We start from the raw sequence: 27,891 nt of genomic DNA on the forward strand, positions 1-27,891 counted from the left end.
AATCTAAAAAGGGATAAGAAAATGATCCGACCATATTACTGAAATAGGGTCAATCGAGATGTCAAAGTTTGGAGCAGATTAAGTCGTGTGTGTGCCCAGCTCTTCGGGTGGGATGAGCAACAAACTGGGGCAGTTCACAAGCAGCCAGGGTAGATATAAAATGTGAGCTTATAGGGCAATCTGGATCATCAACATGTAAGTTAGTCCCCAAGGACCAAAAAAATTAGCATAGCAGGAACATGATTGAGTTATGTAGTCCAATAGTGCCAGGAGATGAGGGGCTGGAATTAGGGGGGCGATATAGCAAAAGGCCCAAAAATGATACAGATGCTGTAAGTTTGATACAGAAAGGAAGCCCTTCGATACTATCAATAGGGTCAAAGTGCGGGGAGGTGATCGTCCATTTATTTTTGAAAATAATGGCCAGCCCGCCCCCCTTCTTACCACCCTGTCGGTTTGCACAAATAATTTAAAAACCTTCAGGGATTGCCAGGGTAATGGCCGGATTAGTCTCCTCATTGAGCCAGGTCTCGGTAAGAAACAGAAAGTCCCAATCGTTATCCAAAAGGGATTGCTGGATGTCAAAGGAGTGCTTGGCCAAAGACCTACAATTTATCAGTGCGATCTTAATGGAAATAGTCAATTTAGGGCCCCGTGAAGGTGGCCAGGATGATATCTTATTAAAATCCTCAAGAATGTTTGAGGAGAAACCACATTGCTTACAGAAAATATCCGCACTTCGGGGTTCCAGTGGATTGGCCCGGCCGTGAGAGCAGCCCAAGGGACGTGATGCGTATAGTTCCCTGCGACTATAGGTGGTCCTTACCCGGTTAGTGTATTCGACAGCATGACCGGCCCCGTTCTGGCCGCAGACGGGCTTACCTTTGGCGCGCCCGCTGCGCGGCCTTGTAGGTGGAGCCATTTTATGCTGTGGAGGGCGTGGGAGGGAAAACAACTAGACCTCCAACCCCAGCCTCCACATTGGAGGGAGGCTGGGGTTGGAGGTATCTCGCTTCCCTGCTCAGCGCCTAATCGGCTGAGGGGAAGATTGTCACCGGGCAAGTGAGTAGAAAAGTGCCAATGTGCAGAACAAATATAAACAAGCATAAAATAGCAAGACAATGTTAAAAGCAGTTTTTTAAAAAATGCGAGCGCCTATATCCCCGGCTTTCCACCTCAGAGACCTGTTAAAAATCAATGTGATTATGTCTGCCAGTGACGACATTACAAAACAGCACAGCGCACAGTCTACACCGAAAAAAAACATTCACGCTACTGTATTTTTCCTCACTCTAAATCTGTTTAGTTTAAATAGATTTCTGTGCTGATATACATACATCTACCCCCTCTGCCTCCAGAGCACACGTGTGAACCATCCCCCCCCCCCCTCTGCCAGCCGCCTAGGCTCCCTTCAACTCTTCAACCAGTCACTGCTCAACACCAGAGTCCAGCCTTCCTTTGTTGTTTATCGAGGTCTCAAGACGGCCCTTCATGCCAAAGGGGCTCCTTTCGCTTGGCCTTGCTGTAGTGATGTGCTAACAGTAAAAAGGTGTGAGATATTGGTGCGAGATCACCATCACTGCAGATATTGGTGCGAGATCACCATCGCTGCAGATATTGGTGCGAGATCACCATCGCTGCAAATGTTGGTGCGAGATCACCATCACTGCAAATGTTGGTGTGAGACCACCATCACTTCAGATATAGGTGTGAGACCACCATTACTTCAGATATAGGTGTGAGATCACCATCACCGCAGATATAGGTGTGAGATCACCATCACCGCAGATATAGGTGTGAGATCACCATCACCGCAGATATAGGTGTGAGATCACCATCACCGCAGATATAGGTGTGAGATCACCATCACCGCAGATATAGGTGTGAGACCACCATTACTTCAGATATAGGTGTGAGATCACCATCACCGCAGATATAGGTGTGAGATCACCATCACCGCAGATATAGGTGTGAGATCACCATCACTGCAGATATAGGTGTGAGATCACCATCACTGCAGATATAGGTGTGAGATCACCATCACTGCAGATATAGGTGTGAGATCACCATCACTGCAGATATAGGTGTGAGATCACCATCACTGCAGATATAGGTGTGAGATCACCATCACTGCAGGTATAGGTGTGAGATCACCATTACTGCAGATGTAGGTGTGAGATCACCATTACTGCAGATATAGATGTGAGATCACCATTGTGAGAAGTTGCAGGTCTGGGAGAGGGTCACTCTCTTCCTCCTGTCCATGGCACCGGGCGAAGTCACCTCGACCAGGTGAGTGGGCGACGCTGGGCTCTGCAGTCTCACGGACCAGGAGGCGTTGTCGGCACCAGGATGGAGGTGCGAGCTGTCCCACGATGGTTGATGCGGTCGACGTCGCTGGACCCAGGATTGGGGCAACAAGTCTTGGCAAATTCAAGCCCACGCGGTGGACCTAAAATGGCGTCTGGAGTGGACCAGGAGGGTCCGGGGTGCTCCTCTTTTGGACGGGAGCAAGGGCCAGTCTGGAGCAACCAGACCAGCAGTGTTGTCGTCGTTGGTCGTCGTCGGGAAGGCCACAAGCCAAGCGGGCTCGTAGCCAGACAACACTGTGAGCAGCCAAAAAGCAGAAGGGCCCCACGCAGATCTCGTGGATGCTGGGGGGCTGGACTTCGGTGCTGGAGCTGCTCAGGGTCGGGGCTTCTCGTAACCCCCAAAGCACTCACCAGAGGATCCCTCGGCGGTCGTGCTGGATAGAAGTCGTGCAGTTCTGATGATGGCCGGTCCCTCGAGATCTCGTCGCACCTACGGTTCTCAGCTTAGCTGTAGAGGTAGGTAGAGGTCAGAGGTGCCAGGGAAGCCGGGTCTCTTCGAGCTGGTCAGTCGGATTCCGGAGGAAGGACGTGCAGCAAACTGCAGAGTTCTTAGATGGTGCCTGCGGATGCAGGGTGACTACTCCTTAGCCACAAGGGAGAAATCTTGAGAAGAAGTCGAGAGTTCCTTTCGTAGAAAGTAGTTTCTTGATTCAAAGATGATCTAATTTGGAAGGGTCCCCGCTCCTGCCTTTATCCTAAAGAAAGGGGTGGGTGCGCGACTAGGTCCTGCCCTAGGGGTGGGACCAGGAAGGGGGGTGGTTACACCCCTCTCCCATGCCGGACTTTCCCCAGGCCAGGGGCTGGTGTGCCCCTGGAACTGGTTCTAGCCGGCAGATGCGTAGTGAGCACCGGGGTGCCACTTGCAGTCACCTTCCTGTAAAGCCCTGCCTACCCAGGATACACAAAACCCTGTCTGGGATGGTGCTAGCACCGCCCCTGACAGGAAACCCTTTGTCCAAGCTCCCCTCGCTGGAAGGACTCCCAGCTGCAGGGGGTCAGACTCGTGTCTGTGGTGGCAGCATCCATTTTGTGATGCTGAGGCTCGAGTTAACTTTAACCGGGGTTCACAGTTACATACATGTTGTGTCCCTCTAGAAGGGTGGAATGCTAACCCCGTCGCCAGAATTGGCGAGGGGTTAGTATTCCAATTCGTATGACACCTTACTCTACATGTTTTGATAAAGGGATACCAGAGATAGCATTTAACCGCGAGGATTATAATGCACTTAAGAGTATATGGTATGCGTTATCATGGAACAGCTATTAGGACTTGGTTCCGCAAGCTGCAAACGGGCTCAGCTCATGCCAGAGCACCATCTCACACGATTCCAAGCACTCTGCCTTCAGGATTGTCAAGGCCTGCCATAGGAGTGACTGATAGGAATCTGTGTGTCCATTTTTAGGGTTATATATAGGTATACTATATCTAAAGCAAAGGGTGATTACACCACCTTGCCCCAGCTGTCGTGCAGCCAATTGTGTCAGATTTAGGTGGCCATCCAGGGGTGGCATAATACATGCTTCAGCCCCTGGTAGGCCCTGGGTACACCTATGCCCTGAGTTACAGGGGTCTGACAAGGTGGCCCAGTACCAATTGGATAATGCACCTAAGGTACACATGTCAATTTAGTGAGAGAACAGCTAGGCTGTGGGTCTGATTGGCAGGCCCACAGCCAGAGAAAGTCGTAAACCAGTGAAACAAAAGCAAAAAATCTGGGTGATCATAGGATTGCAGACCCTACTCTCCTACAACCATCACTATAAATATAGGTGTGAGATCACAATCACTGTAGATATAGGTGCAAGATCAATATCACTGCAGATATAGGTGTGAGATCACTATTACTGCAGATATAATGTTAATGTTAATGTTAAGCTGAATTTATAAAGCGCACTGACACCGGAGGTTTCCTGGCGCTGAGATTGAGATTAGGGTAGGACTGAGAGCTAGTAGGAGTTCGAGAAGAGCCAGGTCTTTAAGCTCTTTCTGAAACTCAGCAAAGTGTCAGAGGTTTTAATATGTAGGGGGATGGAATTCCACAACTTGGGTGCCAGGAAGCTGAATCTCCGGCCACCCAGTTTTTTTTAACTTGATCGCTGGGATGGTGAGAAGGTGAAGATGGGCAGAACAGAGGTTGCGAGTCGGGCAGTGTGGGTTAATGAGGGATTTCAGGGAGTCCGGGCACTTGGTCTGCCGGGCCTTGTAGATTAGGCATCCAATTTTGAAGGCAGCCCTTTGTTCAATGGGCAGCCAGTGCAGCTTGGCCAGAAGGGGTCCAGCAGATTGCCATTTAGGGACTTTACAGATGAGTCTTGCTGCCTGGTTCTGCACCATCTGGAGGCGGTGGAGCAGGGACCTGGGTAGGCCCCAGTGAAGGGAGTTGGAAAAGTCGAGGCGGAGAGGATAAGGGAAATGACAATTTGCACCAAGGCCTCATGGGAAAACAGGTGAGAAATTTTTCGGATTTTACGTAGCTGGAACATGCTGGCAGAGATAATGGCTCCGACGTGGGTTTTAAGAGAGGTCATTGTCAATAGTGACCCCCAGACTTTTTACTGCACTCGACGGAGTAGGGGCAGTGCCCAGCTCGACTGGCCAGAATTGAGGTCCCCAGTGTGCCGAGCTAGTGCCAGGCAGTATGAGTTCCGTTTTTTCCGGATTTAATTTAAGCTGGTTAGAGATCATCCATTGTTGGATGTGCAGCATTACTGCCTGGAAGTTAGATGTGGCATCCAGGGTGTCTAAAGGAAAGATAATCTGCATGTCATCTGCGTAATTGAGGACAGTGCAGTTCCAGTTACTAAGTGAGTGAATTAACGGACGGAGGTATAAATTAAAAAGTAGTGGTGAGAGGGAGGATCCCTGAGGGACTCCACAGGTGGTGGGTACATGGGTTGCAGTGAAGGGGCCTAGATGGACTGTTTGCACTCTGCCAGAAAGGAAGGACTTAATCCAATCCCGTGCAGGGCCCTGGATGCCTGCTTGTCCGACACGGTGGAGAAGGATGTCATGGTCCACCGTGTCGAACGCGGCCGAGAGATCCAGAAGGACCAGTGCCTGTGGGGACCCTCTGTCGGCATTCTCCCGAAGAGTGTTAATGACTTTTAGAATAACTGCCTCGGTAGAGTGAGCTGGCCTGAAGCCTGCCTGGTTAGGTTCCAGGAAACCAGAGCTTTCTATAAATGCCGACAGGCAAGTTGTCACATGGGCCTCCAGCAGTTTAGAGGTATAAGGAAGGAGGGAGATGGGCCTATAATTAGCAGAATTGGCAGGGTCAGCTCCGGCTTTTTTTAGGAGGGGAGCTAGTATGGCCTGTTTGAACACAGAGGGGACCGTACCAGTACTTAGGGAGGTGGTCAGGAGGGGAAGAATGCTGTCGGGTAAAGCTGAGAAAACTGCCCTAAGGACCGGGGGGGGGGGCAACATTCCTTGGGAGAACCCAATTTAATACGAGTTGTGATCTCAGTAAGAGTACTAGGGGTGATAGCTGGGAACTGAGTGAAGGTGCAAGGGTTGAGAGGGGAGGAGTCTGAGGGACTAGAGGGAATGGAAGGAGAGATGGCGTTCTTGATGTCAGCGATTTTCTGAATAAAATAAGTATTAAGCGCATTACAAGTGTCTTGGGTTGGAGCCTGGGAGGGAAGTATTCTATGATCAGATGAGAAATCATTCATGATTCTAAGGATTTCTTTGGATTTATTACAGGCTGAGTCGATTCTTTCGGAGATATGTGAAGCCTTAGCTTTAGTAATAGCGTTTTTATATTCATTGCGGGCCCTCACATACTCTGCACGGTCCTCCATGGAGTAACCCCGTCTCCAGTTGCGTTCAAGGTGGCGTAACTTTAATTTTTGAGCTTTAAGTTCCTCAGAAAACCAGAGATGGGAATTGCCATACCTAGTGTGAGCAAATCTGGTGAGAGGGGCGAATTTGTCACTGGCATATAGATGTGAGATCACCATCACTGCAGATATAGGTGTGAGATCACTATCACTGCATATAGGTGTGAGATCACTATCACTGCAGACAATAGAATACCTACGTGTTGGGTATCCAGGAGTTTAAGCTATTGGCATTGTAAATGACAATGTCTTATGTACGTTTTAAAAACAAAAATAAAAAGACTTTGCCATTCACAATGTCAATAGCTCATACTGGGGTAAATGCGAGACCTATTGCATTGCAAATGAATGTTACCTTTACCAGTGTCCAGCACAAGTACTTAAAATGTCTTCCATCTTCACTTGTGACCTCTAAGAACTGACTTGGACATCACTGGGGCGTATCTGCTCATGTATATGTGTCCACCAATGTAGTATAGTGCACCCTGCTTTAGGGCTGTAAGTCCTGCTGTAGGGGTGGCTTACCTATACTGCATGCAATGTCATGTTTTCAATTTTCCCTGCCCCAAGACATGCAGACTGCAGTAGTAGTCTGCACGAGTTAAGTGAGGGGTCCCTTAGGGTGGCACAACATGCTACAGCCCTTAAGGACCCTCTTTAGTACCCCTGCCCTTTGCACTTGTAGTGACATTTACTAGGGACTTATGGGGTGCTAAAGGTATGGCCAGTTGGGGAAACAATTGTACAGTTCTAGAGAAAGATCTGGCACTGGGGACCTGGATAGCAGGAACCCAGTACACTTTATCAAAACCTCATAAAATACCTCGCAAAAAGTGGAGGTGATCATGTCAGAAAGAGGCACTTTTCTACAGAAACCTAAGTTCAAGACATTTCTGAAAATAAGGCACCACAGGGAGTCCAGGGTAGTGTGGCTAGTGTGGAAAAAGGGTTATATTGCCAGGTCGAAATGGCAGTATTAAACTACATGAAAAAAATGGGGTTCTGTTGCAGTTTGTTGGTTTTTGCGATCGCAGTAAAGCCTATGCTGTCGAACTTCAGCCCTTAAAAACTATTTGAGACCCTGAAAGAGAAGGTAGTTTTGCTGAGGCTAGAGGTTGCCAACATAAAGAGAAGGACAAAGTGTGACAAAATCGTTCAAACAGAGACTAGCGCAGAACTCCTGACTAGTGTAACTAAGGGATCTGATGTCATGTGTATAAGCACATCCAACAAAGCCAATGCTAGATCAATATATTGTGCCTCTGATCTATGTCCCTTCTCTACTACCCAACCCCTCACTAGTGGTCGTGTTATGCATAATGTTCATACCTACAACTTTGCACTACCAAGGAACACTCCACAGGGTAGGGTGGGAGGTAAAGAGAGAGTAATGGGAGAAGCTCCACTGGAAGGTGTGATACTGCGTATGGCCTAGGGGATTTTCCTGAAAAGGGGATTGTGAGTAGATTCGATTGTCATGGGAGCAAAGCAGAAATCGAGCTAGTGGAGATACCCAAATCCGAAAGGAAGGGGTTCGAAGATCTTGATTCCCTTAAGAACAAAGTAATTTACTGGTTTAGGACCACCTGTCATTGCCAGTCAATTATAAGAGACATCAAGTTTGTTGAAAGATTATTATTTCCGGGGAAGCAAAAGGATGTGATTAAAGTCACATTTTCCCATATTGCAATAGTCAATGGCCTTATGTGAATTGATTCTCGCACAATTCCCACTGTCAACACCTCAATTTCCATCAGATATAGACTACCAGAAGGGATGACTTCACGTCCGCGATGGGTGCTTTGCAAAGGGTGCCTGCAACAAATTGTGGCCATGCTGTAAGGCAGGGATGACTTCCCCTGTTAGGTGGATTGTTAACAGATGACGCCCCAGGGGCTTCTGGGCAAAATGAGATTTTACATCAGCCAGAAGTATGCTTGTTCCCAAGGCAGGCCACATTTTCAGAGGTAATATGTGGGATTCCAAATGCCGACCAGGGAGGGAAGAGGCAGTCAACCCACCTGTGAGTGAGGTAGGGGGGAGGTCTGTGTATCCCTGGTATTGTTTGAAGTAACAACAATACTTCTCAGACTATTGAAGGTGATGGATTGGAATGTGGCTGGGATCGCCAAATTGTTAGTAGATCCAGACTGGTGTATCTTTGTGGATCTACATGATGTGATCCTATTCCAAGAAACCTGGCGTTTGCATACCCCCCAGAGGAATGGGTTTGCTCAAACAGCACAAGCGCCACTAGAAAAGGACGGGGGAGGTCTAGCAATCTGGGTCAAAAACGCCCTGGGCTCTAGAGTCAAGCAGGTCTATGTAGATTCCCAAGACATTTTAGTAGTAGTTCTGGTTCGCCATTTTGGCTGGAAAACCAGGATTTTTAATGTTTACAATAGAGTTGTTCATGGCTCGGAGGAAACCAGTACCATTTGTATCCTAGATCTTGCACTAACTGAACTCCCTGATAATATACCAGCTTTAGTAGCCGGCGATTTTAATTGTACTTTTGAACCACTTTACTTTGTTCCGCTAGATCTGACAGAGGAGCGGGCTTGCAAGTGGCTAATCCCCCAGCTTGATCTCCACTCAGTGAGATGGACAAAGAGGAGGCTAGGTGCTGGCCCTCACCTTCCAGCATGATTCGAGAGCCACAAATGGAAGAATCTGACATAATGAGCAAACCCACCTTTAACAGCCCTGGCAACGGCAGTAGAACTGATTATTGCCTGGTGGCTAATGAACTTTGGCCTACTCTCCATGATATGTTGGTAGCTTAAAGAATAGACAGTGACCATAACGCCCTTATTCTTACCCTTAAAATTCAGGGTGATTATTAACTTGGTGTTAAGTGCAGGCCTGATTTGGGTAACCTATCTACCTCTAACAAGTAGAAGACAATCAGATGGAACTGGGTAGAGGCTAATCGCAGGAACCTGGAAACAGATAAAGGCAAGGTTTTTTTGGTGGTGGAAGAGCTGGCCCAAAAACCCAATCACATAGTCTGGAGGAAACTGGGCCTTCGCCACGAACCCCTGAACAACGAGATTAGAGATCAGTTGGGCAAATTGTGTACAGACCATAATTTTGATTTTAAAAAGCAACAGCTTAATATGCAGAGTGGTATAACCGGGAATGTAGGGAATCCAAGGGGGAACTGGTACGGGCTGTAAAATATAATATGCACCCTGAGATATTTGCTTGCAGAGGCGGATATAGACGAGCTATAGAACTAGCCAAGAGAAATTGGGAAGACTCCCTATGTTCCTCACTGCACAAAGCACTAACAGATAGAGGTGCCAAGACCTTTTGGAAAAAGGTGGCCAATAGGACTACATTGGAGTTCACTGTACAGCCTGATGAGTGGGTGTCATATTTCAAATGCCTCTATGCAGTGGACCATTTAGTTCGAAGAACCTATAGAAAGGGAGGCTAGGCCCATTAGGAACGGATGATGCTCTAGTCTTCTCTCTGGAAGAAACACTAGCCGCAATCCATTCATGTGTCCCTGCTAGAGCTCCCGGCCCTCATAAAATTCGAAAATGATCTATACAGTGAGGACCCAACTGTCTGGGGTTTGTACATTAACATTGGCCGCAATTTCCTGCTGAAGTACCAAGTGATCCCCCGACATGTGGTGGTATTGAGGTGGTACGGCTGGAGAGGTTGTCTCGAAGGGGAGGGAGTAGCCCCTTCGGACTATTTCTAAAACCCACCTGTCCGATGTGATGAAGCACCAGTGGGTGAGGTGATGGCGAAGCCTGCCTCCCACTGGCATCTGATAGGCCTGAAAGCTCAGACTAGGAAGGTTTGGAGGCAGTGGTGGCCGGGGTGGAGGTGGACTGACCTGCCAGCTGGCCCATTGGTCCGCCATGGGGGAACCCACGTTCGTGCTGGGAAAGTTCCTGCGCAGACATGTGGCTCTGTTGCGTACGCTGTAGGGCGCTCCTTCCGGTGCCATGAAAGGAGCGAAAAGCAGCGGCAGAGGGCGGACTGCAGAGAGTCCGAAGGACTTGGCCGTAGCTGGCGAGTCCTTAAACCGCTCCAACGCGTGGTCTGCTTTATCGCCAAAGAGTCAACGGCCATCAAAGGGCATGTCCATAAGTGTGTTATGGACATCCCCAGAGAAGCCAGTGGTCCTCAACCAGGCGTGGCGTCAAACCGCCATAGTCGTCATCAATCTGCCCAGTGAGTCCGCAGTGTCTAGGCCACAACGAATAATGAACTTTGCTGCGACTCTCCCCTCTACAACAGCCTGGGAGAGAGCTGTCCGGGCCTAATCCTGACACTGAGGCAGCACCTGTACCACCGTATCCCAGAGAGAGTGGTAATAACGGCCCAAGAGGCATGCAGTGTTCACGGAACACAGCGCAGAACAGGCGGAAGTAAAAATCTTCTGTCTGAACTGATTCAGTTTCTTGGATTCCCTATCTGGGGGTGAGGAGGGGAAGGCAGTCAGAGAAGCAGAGGCTTGGACAACCAAGTTCTATGAGGTGGGGTGCTGGGAGAGGAAAATTGGGACGCCCAGAGCCAGGGTCCCGCGGCACCAGGGCCGGAGCCATCGGCAGGGCCGAAACCACCGGCTGTAAAAGGAGAGGACCCCCATGCGGGACCGCGGGGCCTGAAGGTGCCCCAGCGGGACCCAATGGCCCAAAGAGGCGAGCCATGGCCGACAGAATTCTTGTATCTGGACCGTAGTCGCCGACCAACCCGGAAAGGGCAGGTAGGCCAGCGACGACTGCATAGGCGCTGCCGGAGTCGCGATGTAGGTACCACCTGCTCCCTCAGCTGCGACGCGCGAGGGGGAAGTTCGAGAACTATGTTGTTTCTTCGACTTCTAGTGTATCGCCTTACCTGACCCAGAGTGCGAAGACTTTGATACTGAAGACCGATGGTGATGGCTCCGCGCACGGTCCATCGGCCTCCCACGGGACCGGGACCTCGATCGGTGCGGAGCAGACTACCAGGCTTACAGCAACTTTCGGTACCGCTCCCGCAAACTTTTCGGCGCCATGGCCCGGCAGTCTGGGCACGACTTGGGGTCGTGGTCGCGCCCCAGGCAGAAAAGACACTCAGTGGGGGTCCGTCACCGACATCATACGGTGACAGTCCTCGCAGGACTTGAAACCGGGCATCCTAACTGACCCTTAGGAGTCAAAGACCCAATGAAAAATTGAGACAAAAAGTCTCAAAAAGTCAGTCAAAAATTGACTGGGGGTTCCTGCTCTTCCTGGATCTGCGCTTGCTGGCGCAGAAAAAGAAAGAACTAACTACAGCGTGTGTTGGCTGTGTCTAAGTAGCGCCCAGGGCGTCATCTCGTCGACCACAACGCCAGCGGCGGCGCAGGGCTTCACAAGGCCACCTACCGACACGCAGGGGTACTGCTGACGAAAACTTTCTGGATCCAGTCTGACGCCTGGGGGTAATTCGAAGGTAAGGAATCTATCACTGCGTTTCTCTTACCGATTTAGCTATTCATTAATAAATACTCAGCAAAAGCCCTCCTGCTCAACTTTATGGCGGTGGCATAAATGACTTTGAAAAGTCTACTTCTAATGAAGCTTCTTTTACTAGCCTGTGGAAAAGAAGTGTCCCAGGGACACCGCGCATTAGCAGGTTGGTGAAAATGTTCAATGTTTATGACTGCTAGAGAGGATCCTACGAAGCAGAACCTCAGTAGTAACAGAAAGGACGTGAGTTTACAAGATGCCATCCTTTACAAGTTATAAGCTTAAAACACATTACCAGATCGCCTATCCCCCTCCCCCCCCAAAAAAAAAGTGGAGCAAAGGACTAGCAGGATTATGGTTTTTTAGGTTGCTATGTGGAAATAAGGAAAACAAGGTTACACCACCAGAACAGTTTAGTCATAACAAACATCAAGGTTAGGTTAGTATTATAGTCACAACCCACTTGTTGTGCAAGCCATTCACCAGTGCCATGGTCGGGGCTGAAAGCTAGACTCAAAATGATCCTTAGTGTCATAAGTCAAGAAAGTTTTTGAAATGGACTGCAAGCTATTTGTTCCAGTTTTTTCCCAATAAAATGGAGACCACAAAACTGTGGCAATATTTCATTATAACAACCTATTGAGAGTTGGTTTATTTTTATTAAGAAGTGGTGTTACTTTGGCTTTTTTAAACTGTCTGAAGTCCGAAATGCACGAGTGCTTGAACATTGCTGGACTTAAGGGACAAGTGCTTTTGCTCAGCCAGTGGGGAAGTGTCTTCAAATGTACATGTTGAGTTGACTGAGTGAAGACTGAAACATCTTGAATGCAATGCAATAAAGCATTAGTGCTGCCCAGAGATGGTGAACATAAGAAAAGGCAGGGCTGAAAAGTGAGCAATAAAAATATACTTGGGCTTTGAGATTACTTTCAGTATCCGAAAGTAAAACGGGACGGTACACTTGAGTGGTACTTGATTTTTAATTAACACTTTACTATAATATGCAAATTTGGGTTTGTAATTTCAAGCAGGAGCACAAAAGTTCCAGAATCTGCTGTGAGCACCCAAAAAAATAATTCAGTCCCATGCTTTAACTATGTAAAATTGAAAGGTTCACAGACGACCAATTTGCAACTCAGGTTGGTTCCATGCTATGTGTAGTGACAAGAGGATAATTTGTGAATACTTCACATCACACTATATAGCAACATTGAAGTAGTAAACTGATTAGAGTCTGAGGTATAGTTTTTTTTAACTTGTTTGTTTTAGTCTTCATTTGGGATAATAGTACATGTTTTTATATCTATTAATTGAAATCAAGAAATTATTTAAGGCTAATATTCACCAAAGCCCAGCAAGTAACTTCATTAAAGAGAAGTACTTAAAAAAAAAAAATGTAAACAAGAGTTTCAGCTGGAAGTAGAAAGCAGACCCCCAACATGATCTTCGATTTAAACGTCATTGTGGACTCAAACAGATACAAAATGACAATGTGATGGCTGAGACTTCTCGTTGCCAAAGACGAAAGAAGGCAATCACCAAACAATGGAAGGTCGGAGAAAGGGACTGGATTTTTGTGTGAGCTTTGCAAAACCAATTGTAGCAGGAAGCTGCCGCAAAAACACTGCAAAATCTGGAAGGATTGTCCCCATAAACATGCAAGAATCTGGGAGGCTTGCGGTACATTTTTGCCCGTGGTTGTATGTCGGAACCACGAATTCCCTAACCACGCATGCCTAAACAACGCGGTTGTATTAACGACAGCGTCTTAACCACGCATTCCTTTACCACATAATTTAGTGGTAAATGAAATAATGGTAAAGGAGTATGCGTGGCCAAGGTCGCAAGCCCCTCCCAAACGCCCTAAACTACGACCTCCCCGTCCCCTCCCCACCCTGCCCATTCGCGTCCCCCAATCCCCGAGGCCTACTACCTTACCCCCGATTTTAAAAAACGACTCCGACCCCCCACCAGCCCTGAAAACTACCCTTGACCCCCCCAGCCCTGAAGCCTAGTCATGAACCCCAGCCTACAAAAATACTCCGACCCAGGCCATAAATCAAACCCGACCCAACCCCAGCCCACAAAAAAACCGACCCACCCCAGCCCACAAAAGTACCCCAACCCACTCCATCCAACAAAGCTACCCCCGAACCACCCCCCAGACCACAAAGCTACCCCCGAACCACCCCCCAGACCACAAAGCTACCCCCGAACCACCCCCCAGACCACAAAGCTACCCCCGAACCACCCCCAGACCACAAAGCTACCCCCGAACCACCCCCCAGACCACAAAGCTACCCCCGAACCACCCCCAGACCACAAAGCTACCCCCGAACCACCCCCCAGACCACAAAGCTACCCCCGAACCACCCCCCCCAGACCACAAAGCTACCCCCGAACCACCCCCCCAGACCACAAAGCTACCCCCGAACCACCCCCCGCCCAGACCACAAAGCTACCCCCGAACCACCCCCCCCAGACCACAAAGCTACCCCCGAACCACCCCCCCAGACCACAAAGCTACCCCCGAACCACCCCCCAGACCACAAAGCTACCCCCGAACCACCCCCCAGACCACAAAGCTACCCCCGAACCACCCCCCAGACCACAAAGCTACCCCCGAACCACCCCCCAGACCACAAAGCTACCCCCGAACCACCCCCCAGACCACAAAGCTACCCCCGAACCACCCCCCAGACCACAAAGCTACCCCCAACCCAATCCCCAGTCCCACTTACCTCACTGCGGATCTCTGCCTGCGAGGTCTTCCTGCATCAGTACAATGCAGTCAACAGCTAGAACGTGCATTGCCGTAACTACGAACATGCTTGGTTAAGGCATATGTGTGGTTAAGGCTAGCGTGGTTTAGCTTGCGGCATCGGAACACTTGTGGATTAGACTACAGTGTTCCGACTGATGGGCTGTGCACTGTTCTCTGTTATTGTATGGCTGCTTACAGTGGATCATATTTGTGGGGGGAAGGGGAGGGGGGGGGAGTATGTTGGTGGGTTAGACTGAGATTGTTGCAATGCCACACAAAACTCAGTTTATTAAAAAAAACTGGAAGGACTGGTGCCAATATAAGGGGATCTTACTGGATCCATGTGAGCCACATCCCTTGTTTGTTGCTGCTAAGACTTACTACCACAAAGATGAAAGCTTATAGACTTATTCATTATTGTAGATGGGCAAAGCCTGCATCTTGCACAATTGGGTAATTGAAACAGTCATGTATGGTGCTCTGAACTCCTGCATCATTAATTCACATTATATAACTTGACAAAAATACATATACTGTTTAGATCAACACTTCGACCTAGTCAGTGGTCCTTCAAACTAAGATTATCTTCAGGATGAAATAAGCTTCCTAAATGGCAGAACAACTTTTTTGTCCTACTGCCCATCACACCAGTTTAAAGGATTCCAGGCAAATGAGAATCATACACTGCAATCTTCACTTTGGTTAATGAGAAAGCCCAGAAATGTGCATAAATGAACTCTTCAGCAGCCCAAAGACCAATAAGACAATCTTCCACATGTTCAGCTCTTGAAAGGAAGGACTCACAAACATGAGGCTGATCTAGTCGAGATTTCTATTTAGATTACAAAAGTGAAATTTACAAAATCCATTCATCACTATGGAATTCCCTCAACAACTAAAAACAAAATATTATTCAGTCGGACTCGGACCATTAATGCAAGCTAGACGAGTCTTAACAACCCTGAAAAATCAGCAATCCATTAGTTGTCCACTACAATTTATTGACACATATATAAAATGCTAATATTGTTTTGAGTTTATTTTTGTTGAATATATTACTTCTTGGTACCCCACCCAACGTGGCTCGAATACATTTAATTGAAATGCAATATGTAACATTATTCTTAAAGTTAACTGTCTGTATAACTTGTTAAACACTAATAAAGACAAATAAAGTAAATAAAAACTTGAAAAACAAGGACAAAAGATCGAGGAGTCAGTAAGGAGTCAGTAATGCACATAGTAAAGCTGCTTTCTATAAAGCACATGCATATATGCACTATAAAGGCAGTACCATTTCACTTGCGGACTTTTATTGATTAGTTCATGTAGGGATCTATAAGAATAATAATCTACTTGGGTCTTACATCTTCTACAGCACGTGTACATCATGTGTTGTAGGAGCAGTTTCAATCTGCATGTTCTTTTGTATGCTGGCTTAATATGAGCAGTAAGGGGAAGTGCTCAGCAGGAGAAACTCCACATGGCTCCTGCTACCTCCACAATAAGAACCAGCAAAAGAGGGGTGCGTAAACTGACTTTCTTCAATGGCTTTTACTGCGCTAGGCAAAAAGAAAGGCAAGATGATAACTGGCATTGCAACAGTGGCTTTACATGGTGTGGCAATATGGAAACTGGCTTCAAAATAGATGCTGTCCATACCAAGGCAGGATGGTGCAATATTGTGCAAGCATTCACTAGTTTACATACCAGTTCTTCTACTCTTGGATATATTGAAGCACCACTGCTAGCAAATATGAGCACCCACAGGCAGATTTGCATTACCAAGCTTATTGGATTGTTACCTTCAACAGAATGGCACATTATCACATGTATGATTCGGGCTGTGCATCCATCACAAAGGAGCTTCACCTTTGGTACAAATATACAACTGATGAACATTCCTAGTTTCCATCACACAAAATATTCTTACAGGCACTTGAGGGACGTGTTGCTGAGAAGAAATGCTATGGATTACTATCCAAGTCCATGGGACTATTTCACAAGTGCCTCTACAATAAAATGTGCAAAGCTGAGGCTTCTCTGGTGAGAATTAAAACTGTGCTATAAATATGCATGCCAATAAGAGCCACAGTCTTCTCATTCAATGCAATACGAGGCTGCCAGCAAAACCTTTTCCAGAGCCACTGCTGCTTCAAGGCCTGGCACAGCACATCATGTCACCACAACCCAGACAAATACCACTTGCCAAAAAACTAACAATGATACGATAGAAGGACCCTTTGGAAGCCAACACCACACGTGACTACAACTGGTGTCAGCAACACTCCTTTCACTCTAGGTAAACAATGTCATTGGACACAAACATGGGCCATTTCTGCTAAAAAAAATAAGCAAGGCTAAAATGTAACTGAAAGTCCAATTCATGCATCACCCATTCCATTCTGGGACAAATTAGGTTTAAAAAAAAAACTGTACTAGAAAAATCTTTTATGGCTTCATGGTGACATAACCTGATATAATCTCAAGTTTTCAGGGAAAAAACATGGTGCATAAATTATGTAAAAAGGATTGGAACTGCTGGGCAGATCGCTTCAACTTGTGCCTTTAAATGTTTGACCTGAATGTAAGAGGTTCACATATACAAAACAAGACACTGGTGTTCGATAGTTATGATAAAAAAAAAAAGAAAAGACACACGATCAAGAACATGTTTAAAGAAATAGGATATTCCAGAAAAACTGGCATAGAGCATTTAGAAAATTTCTCAGACATTCCAATTCCTAAAGGTCCAAAATATTGAGAGACTAACATTAGTTACCAAATGCACGGCTTCTAAGGCACAATTCTTTATGAAAAATTACTGTTCTACAAACACAATAGTGGGTGCTAAAGATGGTATTGATAATACATCCAGGGCCAGCTTAAATTGCTCAGTAAGACGCTGGACCCATGCTGGCCAACTTATGGGTAAAATGGGAATGATTTCATACAGCTTGCTCAAGCACCCAAAATGAACGTAGTGTCTCTCAATCCGATTATCACACATACAGGATGTGTATAAGGAAAAAGAGGTACAACTGCTATCTTGAGTGTTTGAGGGAAGGAGATTACATGAAAATGGACTAGTATGGCTGGGGCAATCTACAAGAATGTTATGCTGGTTGCATGAAGGCACAAGGCAAACTCAGATCGAGTGCTTTACATGGTACCTGTATACCTGATGGAGATCAAGAGTGATCAGCTCATGTCTTGGATGCCCAAATTGTTTGTAAATTGTCATGCTTGGGGCAAGTGATATTTCAGGTTAATGCTGGACTATCCAGTCACATAGCTTGTGGGAAGGGCATTTGTGTAATGACAGGGAGAAAGGTGACTAAAAGGATTTGATCAGAATAGTAAAAGGGTAGCAGGTGAAACTGGGGGAACAAAGGAGGTTTGTTTTATGTTCAGCAAGATAACACAAGATACTGGAAAGTAAAGCTGTACACAAACTGCTCTGTTGTAATGCAAGCAGTTAACTTGAGGCAGTTACCTGAAAGTATGAGAACATACAAGTTGCTAAACATTTTTAAAAAAACGTATATACCTTCAGAAAATTGGTAAAGACTTGACGTTGTCAGTAGTAAAAAATTATATAAATATATATATGATTTATTTTTTAGAAAATGACCATTCTTTCAATTTTCTTGATTTACCATAGCAATAGACTATGTAAAAAGGAGAAGAAACATTTTCGAGAGCTCCAAATTAAAAGCAAATGCAGTACAAACCGCAAAGTATATGCCTTTAACAACCTTTCCAAAAGCAAGAACTACTACCCTTGCAATGCAAATGAAATGCTAGGACAAGACATTTTTACAAAAATTTATTGCATTCATAATATGTTTGAAAGCATTATGCATTAAAACACTGTTCCCATCCTCCCACCTTGAAGACAAATACCGCAAACATTTTAACAGTACCAGTTTAGAGGAAGAGAAGCAGCAAACAATTCATACATAATTTAATTAAGATCACAGCATTGCCATGTTAAGACCCAGTTACAAATGCTTGATTAGAAGATGGCTTCAGGGCATCTGAGGACAGGATTCAAGTGTCGGTTTAGTAGAATTGTGTAAGTGCATGGATGAATCTGTCTTAACTAGAGACTTACAAGAATTCTGGGCAAAACCAAACATAGCAAGGTAACTAGTTTATTTTGGCAGTACGTCTGCCAGATTTATAGCCCAGTAGGTTGATGAAATACTGAAATTAATAGAATGATGTCACCCAATACAAATAAAATATGCTCAATTTACAAAACGTGTTTTTTAGGTCAGTTGATTTTTCACCTTAATAGTAAGAACAGCTACACCTTTGGTAACACCTAAATGATAATACTGTAATGTCTATACTTTCATACATGATTTTACCAAACTAACCATTCCACATAAACTAGACAGTTTTGCACTAATAAACCTTTGTTGGCAATATATTAAAGCATTTTACCCATGTGAGATTTAAAAATATAAAATTTTGCTACAGAAATTAAACGGTTTATATTTTACCACTTCGATATACAAATGAGGCATTAGGAACACATCATCCAATTTAATTATATAAAATAGATTGTCAGTTGACAGCTCAAAATCGCTGCATGTACAATACAAAAATAAATTAAAACTTGCCCTGTTGTAATACTGCGTTACTTAACAAATGATTCCCATATTGTGACTTGTTAATCAATGCAGAAACTAGCAGGACAAAAAAGGCAGATTATATGTCTACTCTGCCAATAAATGCACAATTGAAACCCCCTCCATAATTCTACTGCATTATATGCACTACTGACACAAAGTAGAAGAAACGAACAGCTCAACTATGTAAAATCTGTGTGCAACGTAATTTAGGTATGCACATTGAGCCTCAAGTGCTTGGCTTTCTGTCAATTTTATTTATTCAAATGATACCCTAAAGGTAGCTCTATAAGGTGAACATTCACACTAAACCGCTTAACAGGATTCACCCCAATACTACTCAGAAAAGTAATTCTACCTCCTCTGTCTAGTCACTATCATGTAGCTGAAACAGTTAGATTTCCCTTTAGTTTCAAGATTGTGCTAAGAGGGGATGTGCAATATCAAAGTACTCATACAGTTATAATCTACATAAACCCAAACATCAATGAGCAAATAAAGCCAACAGAATAGGCACCTGTAACAGATAATTTCCAGAGTTCTCAACCAGTCCCTATGTCACCACATTGTGCCTTAGGTATAAGCCTTATTTATCAATATCCTTCATTTTCAACTAAAGTAGTTGATGATCTTCAACAATTAAATAATTAGCAATACCTCGGGTTTAGGCAGAAAGAGGTCAAAAACACTTCGCAGTATCTCAACTGTAAACGGTCTACAAAATTGCTTCTGGCTTAACATGTCATTCTGTGACTTCAACACCTGTACGTGACACAGCCACGAGTTTAATACATACAAGTTCCGCTGAGACAATTTAAAAATCTGACGTTTTATGCCACTCAATGTGGGCAGTCAGGCCGAAGACAACAGCTGAATATACAGCGAAAGCACTGCATTTTAAATATGCAATAATTCTCAAATGCAGTAGTTGCGAACATGATGAAAACATTTGCTGCTGTTTCCACCAGTTTTTGGTAGTGGTCAGCCATTGGTAATCACACTTTCAACTTTACTCTGTTTCATAGCGTAGAAACTGCGCTATTGCTTCAAAATAATTAGCAAAAATAGACTACCAAAATCTTTCTGGAAATATTTATAAAAGTACTTAACAATTGAATATGACAAAACCATTTCTTTACAGTACGTATTCAATTTTGCACAATCTTTGGTATGTATTCGTAAAAAAATAAAAAGCAATTAAAATTAGGAGAAAATGGGTAAAAGTAACAATTAGTTTGTCAAGAGAACCTGCATATGTACAGTCAGTCAACTTTATCTGGTCTGGTTGCCCATTAAAAAAAATAGTACAGGACATTAACCTGCTGAGGTAAATAACAGGCAAAGAAAACTTAAATAGAACACTGGAAATAATTGACAGTGCTACTGTGCATTTATAACACACCCTACGCAAGGTGTGTAAACAAATGGATTTTTAAAAATCATTTTGAGTGTTTTGGCCTTAGTTTGTCAGCCACACGTTCAAACTTGCTTGCGACCAGAGAGCGAGTCTTTATAAGGCAGGAAGTCCGTGTTTTTACAACCTGCTTGATGTTCCGTTGCTTTGCTTTAGGCCCACGCCTAGGGTGTGTTATAATCTTTTTAAAGTCCGTACAGATGGAATCATACCTATTCTCGGGGTCATCGTCGTCATCATCGTCCTCCAAGGCAGTAGGCCCTGATTTGGCTTCATCTCCTACAAAAATGTTAAAAAAAATGTTTTGGTCGATGAGTGAAAACTAAACTAATACAAACAACCTGCAACCAATAGCATTTTAGTGTGCCCCAATTAAATAAAATTTACATAATATATTAACAAATAAATATTCCATTGCAGAAAAGAAATAAAGACAGTTATTTACAAGTAACACCAGTTCTCCAGCATTGGAGTCTTTCAGAGATTCACATGCTCAAATCATTCCCTGTCGGGCTGGCTGGAAACTGCCATATGCACGACATTACAAATGCACAACATTACATGTTTAGTAGCACATCCACCCAATTTGAAACTACCCAAACTTGAGCTGAAGTGGAAGGAATTGGTTTCTGCTTCCTCTCCAGCCAGTAGTGCATGGTTAAAGTGCACCTGCTTTTACCCATTGCTGCTCAGCAGATGTATGGGTGTGACTTACCCACAGAGTGCAGTGGTCTCAGACATCATTCTAGCAGAAGGCACCTAACAACCAGTCTCAAAGAAAGCACTTTGCTTTGCTGCGGCAATAGGACACTGCCATTTTTAAAGAATAGGCAATCTCTTCCTGGGCAGCCAATTTAGAGGAAGAGTAGCTCTGATTAACGCATATCCTTGGTTTTGTTCATGTAAAACTTAATGCCCAGCAAATAAAGGTAAAGTACTCATAGCTGATGTTCATGGGTTGGAGAAGCAAAAAAATCTAGAATGACTTTCATTCAACCAAAACTGGATGTGTACTCGGAGCATGAATTTTGGGTGGCTCATTAAGGAGGTATAGATATGGTTCCTTTATAGTGAATGCTTGGAGCTTCAGCCACTTTTTCTGAAGTGAGAGCTAGGGGCAGCACTGTCGTCCATAGAGGTATTTGAGATCTGCTCTATGGATGGGCTCATGAGGCAGCAGCATCAGCAGACTGAACACTGTTCAGCTCTAATAGTTCTGCTAGGCTTAACAAAGGAAAGAAAACCCCAAAAAGATATTCCAGTATTTGAGGGTTCAATGTGAATACAAAGGTGGCACATCCACTGTCCTTCTGAACCTGGTTATTGCTGCCAGCCAAACCCTGACAGAGCATTATTTTAGGCCTAAATGGAGTAGATACAGAAGTATTTGGTGTGGTTGCACAGAATCAGATTTAGTCATTTATTTTTGAACATTAGAAAGAAATGCTTCAAGTTGGCACTATAGTGTTGGGTAGTAGCAGGTATAGGTGTCTGCACCGCAATAGCTCTGAAAGTGGCCAAAACATACTAATATCGGAATTCTAGGTAGTAAGGTACACGCTGCCAGGTTTGTGATACAGCCTTTGCCCAATGCTTCTGGAAAGGAATAACAAAATGCATCTTCAGTGGGATCAGCAGAACTTGGGACAGCTGGTTTAGGTCAGTGTACCAAACGTGCGTCGTTGCTGTGGCTAACAATATCAGCGAGCACAACTTAGTATTGCTCTGCTGTGGGTACAGAAGGAAACAGAAAAGCAAAAGGAAAGACATTCAGCGACTTTATTAGGAAGGCATTGCTTCTGGAACCTCATTGGCAGTGCATGCTCATCAGAATGAGCATTTTGTTCTGCTAGTTCCTGGATTGGAAAACTATAGTTGTTTGTGATGACGTTCCAACTCATGGGAGCAATCTATCCGTTTTGAGACCCTGGGGTGCACTCCAAAGAAATATCTATGCTATTCTCTACTGCCCAGTCTCAGAGTTGTGCTTCCTTCGGCAGAGTGCATGGTCTCGCACTTACATGTTCTGAATTGTTTTGTATTGTAATTGCATATATATAGCGCTTACTACACCTGACAAGGCGTCGAAGCGTTTTTTCGGCGAGTAGCACCCTACTCCGGGACCCATAGAGGATTAGTGTGGAATTAGTATAGTGAATTATGCAAGTACATTTTAAGTGGTGTATAGGTTAGTCAGTTATTTGGATTTGGAATGATAGCAGAAGGATAGAGGAGGAAAAAAGGTTTGTATTTATATAGCGCTTGTTACCCCTGATGGGGTGTTGAAGCATGCTACTCCGGAAGCCGATAAAGGATCAGTGGTGAATTAGTATGGCGAAATATGAAAGTCATTTAAGTTATGGATATTAGTCAGTTATTTGGAGTGAGAAGGATAGCGGAGGGATAAAAGGGAAGAAAGGTTTGCATTCATATAGCACTAGTTACCCCTGATGGATGTTGAAGCGCTTTTCTGGCAAGTAGCACGCCATTCCGGAACCCATTAAGGATTTGTTTTGAAAATTAGTATAGTAAAATATGAAGTAATTTGAGTAGTGGATATGTTTTTCAGTTATTTGGGTAGAGAAGGGTGGGTGGCAGGATAGTGAAGGGAAAGAGGTTTGTATTTATATAGCGCTTGCTACCCCTGATGGGGCTTTGAAGCGCAAGTAGCACGCTACTCTGGAATCCATCGGTATACACCCGTTACAACGCATCTTTTACTCCGCACTACCATTACAATGCGACTTTTACAACGCATACCATTACAACGCATTGCGCTGGGGGGCGCTCTAGGATAGGGAATAAGTATAATTTACTATCCAACACCTTCCCTAGGGTCCACGGGGACTGGAGTTAGAATAGTAAATTATACTTACCACTATCCAGCACCTCAAAGCGCTATGCGTTGTAATGGTATGCGTTGTAATGGTCGCATTGTAACGGTAGGTAGTTGTAATAGTATGCGTTGTAACATGGTACATCCGAATCCATCAGGATTAGTATTGAATTAGTATGATGAAACATCAAAGTCATTTTAGTGGTGGATATGTTAGTCAGTTATTTGGATTGAGAAGGGTTCGGGAGGGGTAGAAAAGAGGGCAGAGTTTAGAAAGGTTTGTTTTGGGGGATTGGTATAGTAAAAGAGGTGTCAGATGATGCAATGAGGGGTAGTGTAAGGGAGAGTCTAGAAAGGGTTATTTTGGGGATCATAGTAGTGGGATGGGGTTTGGGATAAATGAGAGAGTGCATGTAGAGGATATATTGATAGATGTATAGGATGAGAGATAGGATAGTGCACTGGAAAGAGTACTAGAAAGAAGTTGAGATGAGTCAGAAGGTTGGGCTAAAAGATATATTGAGCGAAGTATTGGCTGAGAAATAGGGAAGTGCATTGGAATTGCTAAATTAGAATAAAGTGATAAATATATTGATCCATGAGTACATTTAAAGTATAAAGCTACATAAAGGAGGTATGTATATTGGTCAGTATTTCTGGCCCTAGTCCCGACCAGTCTCGAACAGGCTCAAACAGGAAACTGCCCTTGTCCTCTCTGCCCTTAACAGGCTCAAACATGAAACTGCCCTTGTCCTCTCTGCCCTTAACAGGCTCAAACAGGAAACTGCCCTTGTCCTCTCTGCCCTTAGCAGGCTCAAACAGGAAACTGCCCTTGTCCTCTCTGCCCTTAGCAGGCTCAAACAGGAAACTGCCCTTGTCCTCTCCGCCCTTAGCCTCGATGCCCGGGCTGAGACGCCCTAAGCCTGGCCTTTTTTATAGCCCTAGTAATCAGGTGACACCTTCAGCCAATGGGAACCCTAGCCCTAACACTATCCAATCACAAAAACACTAGCCCTAAAAACTAGAACCAATAGGAGACCAGGACCTTACAGCCAATCTTAGCCCTAGTCCAAGCACCCAATCAGTTCAAAAACCTTGACCTCTACGTTCAATAAAGGCTCTAGCCCTACCAGTACTCCCAAAAACAAGTCCATGCAACCAATGGCACATGTAGCCCTAGTCCCTACTTCCAATAGAAAGCCTAACCCTCCTCTAAGTCCCACACAGCTAGTCCAGCAACCAATCACACCAGAAGCCCCAATCGCTACTTCCAATTAAAGGTCTAACCCTAGCCCTAGTCCCACCCTACTCCCAACAACCAACAACATAGGAAGCCCTAGTCCCTACATCCAATAGAAACCCTAGCCCTAGTCCCAACCCTACAATGATTGAATCACAGACCCAGAAACCAATCAGAACCCTCAAATACCAAACCAATGAGGACATAAACCCTAATCCAATAGAAACACCAGACACAACCACCATTCAGTGTAGACATGTACCAACCACTAGCAGACCATATAAGGTCCCAGCGACCTCAGACAAGGTTTGCTGGCCAGGGAGTTGGAAGCTGCTTCTCCTGTTCAGAATCTCCTAGGAGACAGACAGGCTAAATCCACACTTTGGACTTCAGCAGGTAAAGGGCCTCCCTAACTTGAAATCGAACAATACTGTTTGAATGAAGCTTTACTCCCCCTGCTGGCCAAAAAACGAAGTGCTAAGGCCCTGATGTAGAAAAATCCCTGTTGCTGGTGGGAGGAGGGGGAGGAGGAGGGAGAGGAGGAGGGAGAGGAGGAGGGGGAGGAGGAGGGGGAGGAGGAGGAGGAGGGGGAGGAGGAGGGGCAGGGGGAGGCGGAGGGGGAGGCGGAGGGGGAGGCGGAGGGGGAGGCGGAGGGGGAGGCGGAGGCGGAGGGGGAGGCGGAGGGGGAGGGGGCGGGGGAGGGGGAGGCTAGTTTCACTGGCTTGTGAACACAAAATGGTGGCTGGGAATGCACCGTTTTAACATACAGGTCTTAGCACAGAGCAAAGGAGAAATTTGGAGGGATAACAGAATTGTCACCAAGGAATGAGAGGGACAATCTACAGAGGTTGGACTGCAAATCCCACAATTCAACAGACTAAATGGAGGCAATCATGGGCAGGGAAAACCACAAATTTAAAACACAACACAGGTGATAAAATATGCAATTACAGGCAGGCTAAAAGTAAAATTTTTAACTGTAACAACCACAGGCATAGACAGTAAATGCCTCTTAGTCTGCACTGTCAGCAGACTAAGAGGAATTGTTTTTCATTCGATCACACGCATTTCACGGAAAGCTACTGTGAGAAAACATAGCCTTCCATGGAGGTATCTGGTCACGAACTTGACTTGTCAGATGAAAGGAGACCTATGTTGAGGTTTTCTGGAAGAACACGTTACTTACCTTCGGTAACGATAGATCTGTAAGAAACATTAGTAGTGCGATTCCTTCCTTTAGAATTACCCCCAGGCGTCAGACTAGATCTGGAAAGTTTTCGTCAGCAGTGCCCCTGCGCGTCAGAAGGTGGCGTTGTGCGGCTCCGCGTCAGTTGTTGGCGTTGTGGTCGCTGAGATGACGTTGCAGCAGCTACTTAGCCGCCGCCTTCGGGAGCTGTCAGTTCTGTACACAACTTTACGCACAAAAAAACGTAGAGCCATGCAAGATACTGACCACTGGTGCCTTGAAACTGGGTCCCTGAGAAGGATTACTGTAACCCTAGAAATGAGTTCACAAAATGGGGAGGATGGGTGGGGTGGTAAGGAATCTATCACTACTAATGTTTTACAGATATATCGTTACAGAAGGTAGGTAACTTGTACATCTAAAAGAAACAGTGATAGATTCCTTACCTTGGAATAGATACCCTAGCATTACCAACCCCGGTGGTGGGTCTGCGAACAAAGATCACACCAGGAAGTCACAGAGAACAGAACGGCCAAAGAAGCAGTCTCTCCAGACTTAGAGCAAGAAAGCAAAAGACACAATTGATGGACGGAATGCATAACAAATCAAAACATTCACCCACAGTCAAGTGATCTGGGTTAAATCCATCATTCTTTTGCTCACCGTGCCACCCCAGCTTAGACCTTGCCATATGCAAATCAACCAGAGTGGGACGGGTATGCCCAGCCGTGGGTTCCGTGCTACTCATGCCACTGGAGTCAAGCTATCCTGACTGATGATGGCTGAAAGCCCGAAACCGATCCTAGGATGCTTGTTTCCAGTCCAGGGAGGACCTGGCCAGGCACTTCGGGCTGGACTGTTCCCATTGGGCGCAGGGTGAAGACTGAATTACATATGCTGGGTGCAAACTGGAATGGCAAGGTGAGCAAAAAAAACTATGGATTTAGGCCTAGATTCCTGTACTAGGGTGAATGTATGACATTGGTTTGCATTCGGTCCATCAATTGTTCTTTTTGCATTAGTCTCTCCTGACTTGGCTGTCTAGGCAATAGTGCTTAGTGAAAGTGTGCAGCAAGGCCCAAGTAGCTGCCTGACAGATGTCTTGAAAGGGGACACCACGGCCCAACACTGTAGTGGCAGCCGTCAACCTGGTGGAATGGGCACGCAGCCGCAACGGAGCTTCCTTTTTAGCCAGAGAATAACAGGCTTTAATACACAAGACGACCCATTGGGAGATAGTCCGCTTGTGTGCAGTCCAACCTTTTTTGGCGCCAACGTAGCCAACAAAGAGCTGGTCACCCACCCGGAACTGTTGTGTGCGGTTCAAGTAAAATGAGAGTGCACCTATTGAGTCAAGACGATGGAGCCTCTCTTCCTCTCTAGAAGAAGCTGAGGTGGAAAGAAGGTGGGCAAAGTGATGGTCTGCCCGATGTCAAAGGTAGTGACAACCTTTGGCAGAAAGGATGGATGTGTCATGAGCACAACCTTGTTCGGAACAGATAGAAAAGGAGGATTACAAGAAAGAGCCTGGAGCTCACCCACTCTCCTGGCAGAGGTGATGGCAATCAGAAAAGGAGTCTAGAAGGTCAGCAAACAAAGAGGACAGCTGTGCGGAGGATCAAAGGGAGAGCACATTAGATATGTAAGAACCAGGTTGAAGTCCCACTGTGGCATTACAAAAGGAATAGGAGGGAAAAGAGAAGTAATGCCTTTGAGAAATCTATGTACAACACATGTCTTGAAAAGAGAGGGCTGATCAGGCAGCCTGAGAAAGCCCGAAATAGCAGAAAGGTAGCCTTGATAGTGCCCAGAGCAGAGCCTTGCTGGGCGAAGGAAAGAAGGAACAGAAGAATTTCTGAAAGAGGGGCAGAAAGAGGATCTACAGCCTTTGCTGTGCACCATGACATAAATTTGTTCCATCAGCAGGCGTATACAAACTTAGTGGAGGGACGCCTGGCTGCCAGAATGAAATCCCAGACTTCAGGAGGTAAGAATCAACTGCCCCGGCTCAATCTCCAGGCAAAGAAGTGGAGACTGGACAGGTTCAGGTGGCGGCCCGTCCCCTGCTGCTACAACAGAAAATCCTCCCGAAGAGGCAGTCGGATCGGGGGATCGATCATCATACTGAGTAGCTCAGGAT

General features: G+C 45.6%; 1 protein-coding gene across 1 annotated transcript in view; it reads right to left on the bottom strand.

Annotated features, from left to right (window-relative positions):
• The window catches only part of ATRX (ATRX chromatin remodeler), a 1,771,102-nt gene that overhangs the window by 1,330,003 nt on the left and 413,208 nt on the right, over positions 1-27,891 (bottom strand). Inside the window, exon 10 of the mRNA XM_086918408.1 lies at positions 20,702-20,768. Within this exon, the coding sequence (XP_086774534.1) occupies positions 20,702-20,768 (67 nt within the window). The remainder of the gene's footprint in view (positions 1-20,701; positions 20,769-27,891) is intronic.

Source organism: Lissotriton vulgaris, chromosome 4_1 (genome assembly GCF_964263255.1).
Source record: "Lissotriton vulgaris chromosome 4_1, aLisVul1.2, whole genome shotgun sequence".
In the NCBI taxonomy this organism is placed as follows: Eukaryota; Metazoa; Chordata; class Amphibia; order Caudata; family Salamandridae; genus Lissotriton; species Lissotriton vulgaris.